This window comes from Lithobates pipiens, unplaced genomic scaffold, assembly GCF_037356315.1.
Source record: "Lithobates pipiens isolate NorthernLeopardFrog02 unplaced genomic scaffold, aLitPip1_a1.2 Scaffold_1, whole genome shotgun sequence".
NCBI lineage: Eukaryota > Metazoa > Chordata > Amphibia > Anura > Ranidae > Lithobates > Lithobates pipiens.
In genome coordinates, this window is record NW_027507685.1 from 129,152,824 (window position 1) to 129,167,310 (window position 14,487).

The window sequence follows — 14,487 nt, forward strand, 5'->3', positions numbered from 1 at the left end:
TCTTTTTCTGCAGTTACGGTGAATTCAAACAAAATGCTTACATTGGCTTAGACCTGTAATGATACCATAAAGCACAGGAAAAAAAGGCAAGAAAAGCTATATTTGCAAAGCTACTTGGTTTTCTTCTATATATATTAAAAGTGCTTCCACCACATGCAGTTAGAAAAATGTGGCTGCCATAATATGAATATTAATAAATGCTCTTCTCTTCACCTTTCTCAGGGAGGGCTCTACACCGCCATGGTATATGCGAAGGCGAAGTTCTTCTGGACGGGTCAGCTGTCCTTCATGGTTCAGGTAGGTGTGGAACTCCACATCACTGAGTGGGGGCTTAAAAGGTTTCACATCCTCACCATACGTCCAGCTCAGCGCCTGTTGCACACGAGATATTGTACGACCCACCTGCATCACAAGCAAAATTCTGTTGTCAAAGTGTACCTGTCTACTCTGCACAGTGTCATTTTAAGATAAACTTTCAAAAGTAGCAGATGTCCGACACGTGATATTCATCATTTTCCACTCACATTGATTCTAAACAAAACTGAAAACCCTTTCAATCAAAATCTGAAGCCAAAAGTTTTTTATTTTTAAACTTTTTTATCAAAAGGGGTTCGTTAAAACCAGTTATTTGTTTATTTTGGGTCTGTGGCCCATTGATGAGATCCCCCCCCCCCCCCGTTTCGTTGACAATTGTACAATTTTGCATTCCCCTTCTTTTCCGTATACGCGACTGATCGGTGCATAGACCCTTAAACATTCCCACTCTATACAAAACTAGAAATGTAGTCTGGGCTTTAGGTACACTACATCTTCTAGACTGTAAGCTCTAAGGGGCAGGGCCCTCTGATCCCTCCTGTATTGAAACGGTGCTGTTTGCCCCCACGTTGTAAAGTGCTGTGCAAACTGTTGGCGCTATATAAACCTTGTATTATAATATATAAATCCTCTTACAAAAAAAATACATTTCAATTTTACAGTGACTTGTGCCACCTAAATTAAGAAAATCCTATAGAGACTTGTCAACAGTCTTTGAGCTTGTGTGGAAGGCATCAGTTTTAGACACTTCTGAGATCATTCAGAATTCATTCATGGGTGTATCTGACCTGAAGTTGATCAGATGAATCCATCTTCCGGAACATAGGACAGTGCACATTAGAGCTTCACGTTTCTGGCCAAAATGAGAATTAAGATTTGTTTGCTTATAATAAAGATCACGATTCTCGTGGCGTAACATCTTTCACATTATACAAAAACATTGGGCTAACTTTACGGTTTCGTTTTTTTATTAAAAAAGTGTATTAATTCCATAAAAATTGCGTTTTAAAGACTGCAGAAAAAAAATATATGTTTGGGGGGGTTCTAAGTAATTTTCTAGCAAAAAATACTGATTTTAACTTGTAAGCAACAAGTGTCAGAAAAAGTCTTAGTCTTTAGGTGGTTAACCTGATCTCATTTATAGACCGAAGTTTATTCCTTTGATCTAAAAACATAAGATACAACTTTCGCTTTATCTCAGCCTAAGCGATGTTTTAATAAATTTGGCAGGCTGCCTGGTTTTTGTTTGTTTTTGACAGCTGTGAGCAGAGAACGCTCTGCACTGAACCAGGAAAATCCTGTGTTAAGATCGCTGGGGGGGGGGGGTTAGAATCGCAATCTTGATTCTTTAACGATTAAATCGCAGCAGCTCTAGTGCACGTCATATGGAGAGGGAAGGCACTGGTGATGTAGCCTTCCTGGGACGCATCTGTGAAGCCCTGGTTACATCTATAGTGCCTCACTTAACCAGTTCCGGACCGCCCACTCTATACACACACACACACACACACACACACACACACACGTCATTACTTTGAGGTTATAATGCTTGGTTATGGCAGCAGCTAGCTGTCATAACCTCAGTGTTTTAACGCGCCCCGTCCCTTTGTGCTCACGCGAAGTGAATGCATAGGTAAGTCGTGCCCACATAAACAGTGTTCAAACCACACAGGTGAGGTATTGTCACGATTGTTAGAGCAAAAACAATAATTCTAACATTAGACCACCTTTGTAACACTAAACAGGTAACCTATAAAAAAATTAAAGCATCGCTTATGGAGATTTTTTAAGTATCGTAGTTTGTCACCATTCCACGAGCATGCGCAATTTTGAAGCGTGATATGTTAGGTATCTATTTACTCGGCATAACATCTTTTACATTATATTAAAAAATAAATAAATAAATAAATAAAAATGGGCTAAATTGACATTTTTTTTTTTTTAATTAATGAAAGTGTTTTTTCTCCCCAAAAATTCAGTTTGAAATGCAGTGTGACAAACTATTGCAAAGACCGCCATTTTATTCCCTAGGGTCTCTGAGATAGATATATGATATAGAGAGAGATACACACACACACACACACACTGTATCTCCCAAAAGTGAGTACACCCCTCCCATTTTTGTAAATATTTTATTATATCTTTTGATGAGACAACACTGAAGAAATTACACTTCTTTACAATGTAAAGTACTGAGTGTACAGCTTGTATAACAGTGTAAATTTGCTGTCCCCTCAAAATAACTCAACACAGCCATTAATGTCTAAATCACTGGCAACAAAAGTGAGTACACCTCTAAGTGAAAATGTCCAAATTGGGCCCAATTGGCCATTTTCCCTCCCCGGTGACATGGCAAAGAACTCTCTGAGGATCTAAAAAAAAAATAATCGTTGCGCTACATAAAGATGGCCTAGGCTATGAGAAGATTGCCAAGATGCTGAAACTGAGCAGCACAGTGGCCAAGACCATACAGCGGTTTAACAGGACAGGTTCCACTCAGAACAAGCCTTGCCATGGTTGACCAAAGAAGTTGGGTGCACGTGCTCAGCATCATATCCAGAGGATGTCTTTGGGAAACAGACGTATGAGTGCTGCCAGCATTGCTGAAGAGGTTGAAGGGGCGCGGGGGGTCTGCCTGTCAGTGCTCAGACCATACGCCACACACTGCATCAAATTGGTCTGCATGGCTGTCGTCCCAGAAAGAAGTCTTCTAAAGATGATGCACAAGAAAGCCCGCAGTTTTCTGAAGACAAGCAGACTAAGGACATGGATTACTGGAACCAGGTCCTCTGGTCTGATGAGACCAAGATAAACTTTGGTTCAGATGGTGTCAAGTGTGTGGCGGCAATCAGGTGAGGAGTACAAAGACAAGTGTGTCTTGCCTACAGTGAAGCATGGCGGTGGGAGTATCATGGCCTGGGGCTGCATGAGAGTTGCCAGCACTGGGGAGCTACAGTTCATTGAGGGAACCACGAATGCCAACATGTACTGTGACATACTGAAGCAGAGCATGATCCCCCTCCCTTCAGAGACTGGGCTGTATTCCAACATGATACAGTTTCCCAGCACACCTCCAAGTCGACCACTGCCTTGCTAAAGAAGCTGAGGGTAAAGGTGATGGACTGGCCAAGCATGTCTCCAGCCCTAAACCCTATTGAGCATCTTCCTCAAATGGAAGGTGGAGAAGCGCAAGGTCTCCAACATCCACTAGCTTTGTGATGTCATCATGGAGGAGTGCCAACCTGTGAAGCTCTGGTGAACTCCATGCCCAAGAGGGTTAAGGCAGTGCTGCAAAATAATGGTGGCCACATAAAATATTGACACTTTGGGCCAAATTTGGACATTTTCACTTAGGGTGTACTTACTTTTGTTGCCAGTGTTTTAGACATTAATGGCTGTGTGTTGTTATTTTGAGGGGACACTGTTAGCCCTTGTACACACGGTCGGAGATTCCGTCGGAATCTTTCCTATCGGACCGTTTTGTCGGATATTCCGACTGTGAGTGGTCTGCATCGGACTGTTTCCATCGGAATATCCGATGGACCAACTTTTCCAAATTGCCGGTAAAATTTTCCGACAAAATGCTCCGTTCGGACATACTCCGATCATGTGTAGCCTACTCCGACAGACAAAGTGACACGCATGCTCAGATCAAATTCCTAGACCAAAGCTATTGGCTACTAGCCCAAACGTAGTCCCGTCGTAACGAAATAACGTCATCACGCTATGTACAATCGGATTTTCCGACAACTTGGTCCGACCGTGTGTATGCAACATCCCTTCCGGACCTCTTCCAGAATTAATTAGTCTTCCCCTTAAAGAAGGCGGGACTTTTTAGGCATAGACTGTGACACCAATTAATTTGGTAAAAATATATAAAAAAAATAATTTTATTTCAACATAGAAAGAAAAAAACAAAGAATAATATATTAACATACATTTCCGAACAGGAGAAAGGGACACATTACTTCCTCCATGTGCATATAGTTATAGAACCAGAAAACATTTGCTTCCTACATCTTATTCCAAAGGAACAGACTTCTATGACATTGTATATAGGCGTATTCAAAGCATTCTACAAACAAGGTCAAATTGCGTTAATATTGTGCATCCAATGTAACCTACGCGTTACGGAGTTATCTTACTCCTTCTTCAGGGATGATCCATTTTAGCACACTTAAATTTACAAAATAGTAGAATCTATAAAAACATAAGAAATAATATATATATATATATATATATATATATATGTACAATTTCAAAAAATAAAAATAAAAAAACACAACAACGCAAGATGTAGGAAGCAAATGTTTTCTGGTTCTATAAATATATGCACATGGAGGAAGTAATGTGTCCCTTTCTCCTGTTCGGAAATGTATGTTAATATATTATTCTTTGTTTTTTCTTTCTATGTTGAAATTAAATTATTTTTTTATATATTTTTACCAAATTAATTGGTGTCACAGTCTATGCCTAAAAAGTCCCGCCTTCTTTAAGGGGAAAACTTCTATAGTATTTCATGTTGGGATGTTGGCTATTATTAAGCGGATCTTAATTTATACCTCGCACAATTCGGAATTAATTAGTCGGAATAACTCCAACCGATTTGGTTGCCGGAATCTCCGACCGTGTATACAAGGGCTTATACAAGCTGTACACTCACCACTTTATATTGTAGCAAAGTGTTATTTCTTCAGAGTTGTCACATGAAAAAGATATAATAAAATATTTACAAAAATGTGGAGGGGTGTACTCACTTTTGTGAGATTTCTAGAAATAATAAAATACTATTTTAAACTTGTAAAACAACAAATGTCAGAAAAAGGCCTGGTCTTTAAAGGAATAGTTCACCTTTACCACAAAACTGCCTATGCAGATAAAGGGCATCCATTAGATAAAATCTAACTCTGCAGCTGTGACTGAAGTTGAATAATGCCCTTGCTTTACGTTAGGCCATTTGCATACCTTATAAAGCCTGACTGGAATACTCCCAGGATGTTAAGTGAGGCCTAGTCATCACTGCACACCTCCGCCATCACAAATCTCTGATTCAAACCCCTCCCCCCACATACTCTCTCTCCCCGATACAGTAGCTCTGAGCTCAAGATGTGAGAGCTCACTCCTGTGATGGTGGAGATGAGCAGTGATGACCAGGTCTCACTTAGCAACGTCCTGGGAGTATTCCAGTCAGGCTTTATAAAAGGTATATAAAATGGCCTACACTTAAAGAGACGCTCCCTCCTGATTGGCAAAGACACAGCAGCGGCGTCATTGGCTCCTGCTGCTGTCAAAGACAGTCAGCCAATCAGGAGAGAGAGGCGGTGGGGCTGGGCCATTGCCCTGTGTCTAAATGAGCACAGGGAGCTGCGACTCGGGTCAGGTGCCCCCATAGCAAGTTGCTTGCTGTGGGGGCACTCGACAGGAGGGAGGGGCCAGGATCACAGAAGAGGGACCCAAGAAGAGGAGGATCTGGGCTGCCCTGTGCACCTGTGCAATTCCACTGTAACTGAGCAGGCAAGTATAAATATTATATATACCCGTCCCACCGAAGCGTACACAAGTTTCGCCCACATATGAAAACGGAGTTCAAACCACAAGTGAGGTATCACTGCGATCATTAGAGAGAGAGCAATAATTAAAGCACTAGATCTCCTCTAACTCAAAACTGGTAACCTGTAGTACATTTTTGCATATGGAGATTTTTAACCACTTCCTGCCCAAGTTACGTCCAGGGACGTACTTGACTTTGTGGGGGTATATCTGAATGATACCTGCAGCTACAGACATCATTCAGATATCATCTTTTAGTGCTGGCGATTCCCTACACCATAAGAATGATCATAGCGGCTGTTCTGCGCTTGATCCTGTGCTTGACGCCCCTCCCGCCGCCCTCCGGTGCTTCTACGGACTCACGGCTTCCATCAGTGAGTTGGAGACAGGATCCGCCGGCCCCGGATTGTGATCAGAGATTTCTCTATGATCGTTCGGAGGCCGGGCGTGATGTTATGAAGTCACGCCTGGCCTCTGCTTTCAAACGACTGGCAGCACCTTGGCTGGGAAGCCGTGATCGTAAATTTTTTATTTTTTTTGTTATTTATTTCAGACTTCCCAGCCTAGGAGGTAAGATGTGGGGTCTTATTGACCCCGTATCTCACTGTAAAGAGGACCTGTCATGCCATATTCCTATTACAAGGGATGTTTACATTTCTTGTAATAGGAATAAAAGTGATCAAAAATTTATATTTTTTTAAAGTGTCAAACTAAAAAAATAAAAAACAAAAAGATTTAAAGCCCTCGTGTACTCGCACACAGAAGTGAACCGCAAGCCCCACCCACATATGAAAATGGTGTTCAAACCATACATGTGAGGCATTGCCGCGAACACTAGAGCGAGAGCAATAATTCTAGACCTAGACCTCCTCTAACTCAAAAAATGTAACCAGTAAAAAAAAAAAAAAAATTGAATGTGTTGCCTATGGGGATTTTTACGTACCGAAATTTGGCACCATTCCACGAGCGCGTGCAATTTTGAAGCGCGACATGTTCGGTATCTATTTACTTGGCGTAACGTCGTCTTTCCCATTATGCAAAAAAATTTGGCTAACTTTAATGTTTTTTTTTTTTTTTTAAAGCATGAAACGTTTTATTTTTTTCCCCCAGTGGTTTGAAAAATTGCTGTGCAAATACCGTGCGAGAAAAAAAGTTGCAACGACCGCCATGGTATTCTCTAGGGTCTTTGCTAAAAAAAAAAAAAATTACGTATGAATTTACTCGGTGTAACATTCTCTTTCACAATATATATATATATATATATATTATATATATATCTCGCTAATTTTACTAATGTCTTATTTTTTTAATTTAAAAAGAAAAAAATGTTCCCCCAAAAATTGCGGTTGTAAGACCGCTGCGCAAATATGGTGTGACAAAGTATTGCAACGACCGCCAGTTTATTCTCTAGGGTTTCTGAAAAAATTATATTTCGTTTTTGGGAGGTTCTAAGTATAGACAGGGAGGAAGGTTTTAATGGGATTTTTAAAGGTACCAGGCAAAAATAACAAACTAGCATATAACTAGGAAAACATCAAAGATGTAAAAAGACATATAAAATTTTATTACATAAAACACAATTAAAAGAAACATTTGGCTGTACATAAGTTATGCAGTCATATATACACATCTACGCAAAAAATAGTCACTCAACAATAACTGGAGTGAGAGCTCCCAACATGTTTCACCCTTTTGGGGGCTTCTTCAGGGGATATTTAAGTGGAAGGTGGATGTGATGCTGCGTAGAGATACAATTAAGAAAATACACATGTAATGGTCATATGAAAATTCTACATAATGTAGGTGTATTGCTGGCCGCCCCACCCAATGCTCATTAACCACCTGGTTCTAAGTAATTTTCTAGCAAAAATAAATAAATAATTATTATTAACTTGTAAACACCAAATCTGAAAAATAAGCTTGATCCTGAAAGCGGAGTTCCAGCAAAATAAATAAAAAGTGTAGCTGCTGACTTAATAATCATTCGCCTGTCCCACGGACCTGCGACGCAGGGGTATGAAGCCCTACTCCTCTCCGGTATTCTTACTGTGGGCGCCTGGCTGTGGCTTCACAGCCTGGCACGCACTGCGCATGCGTGACCGCACTGTGAATGGCCAGGCAATCTTCTGGGACCTGTGATGTGTCCCAGAAGATTGCAGGGGGGGGGGGGGGGGAAGAGGTGAACTTCCTTCTGGCGGCGTGGGGACCTGGGATGAAGTGGGAGCTGGATGCCTCTAAAAAAAAAAAAAAAAAAAAAAAGAGGGCATCGCCCCCCCCTCCCAAAAAGAAATGACACGCCAAATGTGGCATGTCAGGGGGTCACCGTCATTTAAAGTGGAAGTTCCGCTTTAAGTAGTTAATCTACAAACACTCCCCCCCCTTTTTTTTTTTTAAGTGAACTATCCTTTTCATAACAAAGCACAATATGAGTATAGCCTCAGATTCACAGAAAAAAAAGTTGAATAAATGTACCCTCATCCACAATTCATAATATAGGGAAATTAGCTGGTATGTAAGTGCCAGAGCAGTTGGTCATACTGACCCTCATGCAACTACACCCAACAAGATTGTGAGTTGGACTATCCCGGTACTTGATAATCAAAGAAAATAAATGATAATTAAAATTATATAAAGTTTAATAAGGACAAAAAACAGTTACACAGACAATAGTACATTAAAACAATATATAGTGTACACCACAATTGATGAACTACTGCCGGGTTCCCCCGAAGAGTTTCAAATGAAAAGGAGTGTAAACAATTCCCTCAACTAGTTTCGCGGAAAGACCGCTTCATCTTCATTGAGGGAATTGTGTACACTCCTTTTCATTTTTTTTTCTGCCTGTAAACGCCTGAAAACGGCCTATAGTGTGCAGAGTGAATGCAAAAGTTTGTTATTTAACAAAACAAAAAAACTAACACGTTATACTTACCTGCTCTGTGCAAGAGTTTTACACAGAGCAGCCCCGATCCTCTTCTTCTGGGGACCCCCAGCAGCACTCCTGGATCCTCCTTTTCATCAGGTGACCCCATGGAATCACTTTCTATGGGGGAACCCGTGCGGGCATGCTCATGCTTCCCGCTGCTGCGTCCATTGACAGAGAGAGACAGCAGGACTTGGCCCCACCCCCCGCTCCTGTGTCACTGGATTTGAGTGACAGCAGTGGCTATCAATCTGTCCAATGAGGATGAAGACATTGGCTGGAGTCACAGGGCTCGTGCACATCAATGCAGCGGACGGGCTCAGATAAGAAAAAAAAGGGGGACGCTGTGGAGGCAGCTCCAACGCAAGGTTTTTCACCATAATGCATAGAATGCTTCAAGATGAAAAACCTGGAGCCTGTAAAGCATTGCACAAGCACAAATAAAATCTGACAAGATACACTGTGGTGTAGTGGGTATCATTTTTCACCTAGCAGTAAACAGGGTCGCTGGTTCGAATCCCAACCACGACACTACCTGCCTGGAGTTTGCATGCTCTCCCTGTGTCTGCGTGGGTTTCCTCCGGTTTCTAAAGACATGCTGGTAGGTTAATTTATGTTAAACTAACAGCAGATCACACACGTCTATATCAGAATCAATTGGAGAAATTAGTAGAATTAGGGATAAGAAGAAACGAATAAGGTGGCATGATACCTTCTTCCTTCAAGTAACCAAATTCCTACACTTTACACCTTACCTAAGGTACATAAGGATTCAGAAAATCCTCCGGCCAGACCTATTGTAAATAGCATAGGATTGGTTTCATCTAGATTAGGTCAATATCTAGATACCTTTCTTCAGAAAAGTATGCTTAATACAAAGGCATACCTAAGAGATACGAAAAGTTTTTTAAACCTTATAGGTGAAGTAGATTTGAAAGAGAAAAAGGATATTCTCTTGGTGACAGCTGACGTAGCATCCCTTTATTCAATCATTCAACATGATGATGCCCTATTAGCGCTAAATTGGGCACTTAGCCAAAGGGATGATCTCCCCCACTCTCAGAAGGTGTTCCTCAGAGACGCATTCGATTTTTGTCTCAGTCACAACTATTTTTGGTACAACGGAGGTTTTTATTTACAAAAAAGGGGTGTGACTATGGGTGCTAAGTTTGCACCCAGTATAGCCAACCTCTTTATGTCAGAGTGGGAGGACAAAGTCATCCATAGTAATCCACCAGCAGAATTACTTTTTTATAAACGATTCATTGACGATTTATTTTTTATTTGGAACGGTAACGAGGCTCAACTTAATGGTTTTATTAATAGATAGACAAATATTACAACTATTATTCATGCTTCAGAAATGAGTAATAAAGAAATCAATTTCCTCGATGTAACGGTATATCGTAAAGGGGACAAATTGGAGACAAAAGGTTTTCTTTAAGAAAACCGACCGTAATAGTTATTTGCTCATATCTAGTGGGCACCATCCAAACTGGCTGCGGAACATCCCAAAGGGTCAAATAACGCGGGTCCGCAGGAATTGTTCAGAGTTTGATAATTATATATCCCAAGCTATGGTGCTGAGTGACAAATTTATTGCTAGAGGGTATAACCCTCAAGAACTACACAAGGTGATTGAAGACGTGGGTAATGTTTCTAGAACAGAGTGTCTACGAGAACATAACTCGGAGATGCTATTAACAGTAGATAATCAAAAATGTGATAATAGAGATAAGAAATGCCCTAAGAACAATAAGGAATGGGGCTTCATTTCTAATTTCCATACACAATACAAAGAAGTGGAAAATATTTTTAAACGACACTGGCCCATCCTTCTGTTAGACAAAAAATTTAATTCAGCATTACCGTCTCGACCGCAATTTATTTACAGGAAGGCACCGAGTTTTGGAGACAAAATCTTAAAAAAGGTGATCGATCCCCCTTCTCCTCCTCTTACATTCTGGGATAAGAATGTTTTTTTCGCCTGTCCCAAGTGTAAAGCTTGTCGAGAAATTAAGAATCCCGTTAGAAACTTAAATAAATTTGTTTCACCTTTGAATAAACGAGAATTCTCCCTTAAGCAATTTATTACGTGTAACAGCACCCATGTTGTGTATACCCTAATGTACATTGGAAGAACAAAGAGAAAATTAAGGGTGAGGGTGGCTGAGCATATACACAACATTAAAATAGGGTATAAAGACCATAACGAATCTCTGCATTTTAAACTTTAACATGATAAAGATCCATCTGGGTTGCGATTTTGGGGATCGAGCAAATTAGACCCCATTGGAGGGGTATTAACCTTGTTCGAGAACTCTCGAAATGAGAAACCCAGTGGCTATACTTAACAGAAGTTTTAATTCCGAAAGGTCTGAACATTGAACTTGACATAAATTGTTTTATTAGTGATACGCAACTCTGTTTGCCATTGAGTAATTTCTAACATTTATATTTATATTTCGTGTTTAGGTGTTTAAGGGTTTTATCTCAATTTTTATTGTTATTTTTTATTTTCAGATATTTTTATTCATTTATGTTTATTTTGATTTAATATAATTATATATATATATATCATTGTTTTCATTTTTTATATATTTGTTTTATGAGATGGACCCTTCTATTCATTTATTCACGAGATATTATCTTTTCATTATTAGTAGGCATCTTTTATCATGAGATTAAAAATATTAACCTTCCCCCCCCCCCTCTTCTTTTTTGTTGGATGGATAAATCCATCTCATCACTAAAGAGTATAACATTAATTATTATCTTCACATTAGTTTGATTAGTCATATCATCCGTATATTAATTTTATTATTGTTTTAATGATAAATGATAAAAAATAAATACACGGGCATTTGTATGGATATGATGTAGAACATTAAAATAAACTTAAGGGGTAGGACTTGTGCAAGTTTAGATTCAGATACATAGTCACACTCAGTTGTAATCAAGCTGACAGTAGATTTAGTCCCCATACATAGTAATATCCAGATCGGCCGATGCGATTGCATCATACTAGTCTGATATATTAGTAAGAAATGGGGCATAATACACCCTATAGGGATTTAATTGTAATTTTAATTTTTTATTTTTTTTGTTTGAAATAGGAGTTGAGACCCCTTGAGTGTAATATATTATTTAATATATGTTTTTGTATTGATTTTAAATAGATTGCTCCTGCATAAACAGTGGCGAGCCCGACATTCTGTAATTTTGCCTGTAAGAATAGGCTATATGTATAATTATAGATGTTTACATGAAATGTTTTAATTTTTATCTAGGATCATATATAGTTATCATATGAAGTTTTATATTTGTATATCCTGGATAGGCTTGTGGATGGCTTTATGACTAGACACACGGAGTCCTTGATTGTATACAGTCGCGGTGGTGTAGATAGGGACGTGATTCCAATTGGATCGTATCCCTGTCACTCTAGCTCTGGCGTGCGGTCATTGGGCCCCGTGGCGCATATAGGCATCCTTCCGGTGGTGTGTGTTACGCCCTCGGCAGAAGTCGGAAGTGATGAAACGCGTCAGATCGTTATACACACCGGAAGCGACGTGTGCGTTCCATGCACCGAGTTTTGAATAACAAAGGCACCAGGAAGTAAACCAATTTATAGAGCGGACGTCCGCCGTGGCCGTGGTATATCGAAACAGGGAAAAAAGCACAGTACACATTTTTTAAAGCGATTGTTCTTATTCTGTTTGGTACGCATAATTTATTTATATGGGTGGTTCTAATAAAAAGGTTAAAGCAATATCACGGTATGTTGGTACATTCTTGTCTTTTATATGAAAAACACCGGACTTCCCATTACTGAGACATCTAGCGGCCAAGGAGTAATTTGTTTGATATCATGAAGGCTCAAATGCTTTAGAATTTTGGTGAGTGCATCCCCAAAGGGGGCTCTCGTTTTGGAGCACAAAAGGTGGAACGTGAGGTGGAAGCTGATTTTATCTCTCTCCTTTTCACAAACTGAATTGTATCCAATCACCATTATTTCATGAGCACTGAATGAAGGTCTTCTGAACAAGACTCGCATGTTTAAGCGCTGCTATATATAATAAGTGAACTCTTGATTTTAGGATTTGAGCTTTTTTATATTCTCCAAGGTTAATTGGCTTCTGTCTAAATTGGCCCTAGTATGTATGAATACGAGTTAGGGACCTTAGACCGTATGATCCTTGAGGGTAGGGACTGATGTGAACGTACCATGTATAAATGGATTTTTTAATAATACTTTTGAGTACATCATGGGACACAGAGAATTATTCATGACTATCTGCGTTATACGCTACCTTTAGGTGATTGGACACTGGCAACCAATAGCAAGAAGGTTCCTCCCATATAAACCCTCCCATTTGGGAATTATCTCAGTTTTATAACAAGCAATGAAAGTCCCAGAAAAGAGGGAGGGATCTCTGTGACCCGTGATGTACTCAAAGTAAAGGATTTTAAGCTGTATTTAAAAAAAAAAAAAAATTTTTCTTTATTGTACATCACGGGACACAGAGCATTATTCATGACTATCTGAGATGTCGTAAAGCAATGCACCTGAGGGGAGGGAGACACAACCTATACAAGTCCAAACCGGCTCCCGGTCCTATAAGGCTATCTGGTAAAACCTGGCGAACTTGGGAACTGAAGACCAAGCAGCTGCTTTGCAGACCTGAGCCATAGACACTTGTCGTTGCACTGCCCATGATGCACTATCCCCGCTAGTGGAACGTGCCTTCAAATCTCTAGGTGGAATCCTGTGCTTCAACTCATACGCCTGGATGATAGCCTGGCGAATCCACCTCGAGAGATAGTTGAACTCGTAGCTGCCTGTCCTTTTTTAGGACCCTCCGGCAGAATAAAGAGAGAGAGTCAGTCTTCCTGAAAGGAGCTGACATACTTAAGTAGACTCTGATAGCCCTCACTACATCAAGCGAATGAAGTAACCTTTCTTCCCTAGACTTGGAGTTTGGAAAGAAGGAGGGCAAAATGATATCCCGATTAAAATGAAAATTGGAAACTACTTTTGGCAAAAAATCCTGACGAGGGCACATGACTGCCCTGTCCCGATGTAGAACCAAGTAAGGTTCTTTAAAGTGCATGAAAGTGCGGCTAACCCTGACACTCTTCTGGCCGAGGTTAGGGCCACCAAAAAGATGAATTTTCTAGTCAATAGGACTAAGGGAATATGCCTAATGGGCGCAAAGGCTTACAGCACCAAGTTCAAGTCCCAGGGGCTTAAGGGCGGTTTAACTGGCGGTCTTAGGTGCGTTACTCCCTTAACAAAAAGGTACGCACCAAAGAATGGGATGCAATCGGTCTCTGGAAAAAAACTGATAGGCACAATTAAGGGTCAAATTTCAGCCTTAAGGCCAATTTTAAGTCCACTCCTGTCTGAAGAAAGGCAAGGATTTTCCCAATCGTATACTTACGAGGGTTCCATCCTTTCCCTTCGCACCAGGAAATGTACAATTTCCAGACTGTGGTAAATGGCCCTAGAGACCGGCTTCCTAGCACTTTTCAGAGTAGACAAGACTGAACCCCTGACCCCACAGTCTTTTAAATATCCTGGCCTCAATAGCCAGGCCATCAAATTCAGAAACCGTAAAGTAGGATGGAATATGGGCCCTTGAGACAACAGGTGCGGATGGAACGGAAGGAGCAATGGGTCCCCCACTGCCAACTTC

General features: G+C 40.4%; 1 protein-coding gene across 2 annotated transcripts in view; it reads right to left on the minus strand.

The window, feature by feature from the left end:
• The window catches only part of TBC1D25 (TBC1 domain family member 25), a 48,164-nt gene that overhangs the window by 6,887 nt on the left and 26,790 nt on the right, over nt 1–14,487 (minus strand). For both annotated transcript variants that reach the window (XM_077476693.1, XM_077476702.1), the window contains one exon: nt 214–402. In XM_077476693.1, the coding sequence (XP_077332819.1) occupies nt 214–402 (189 nt within the window). The remainder of the gene's footprint in view (nt 1–213; nt 403–14,487) is intronic.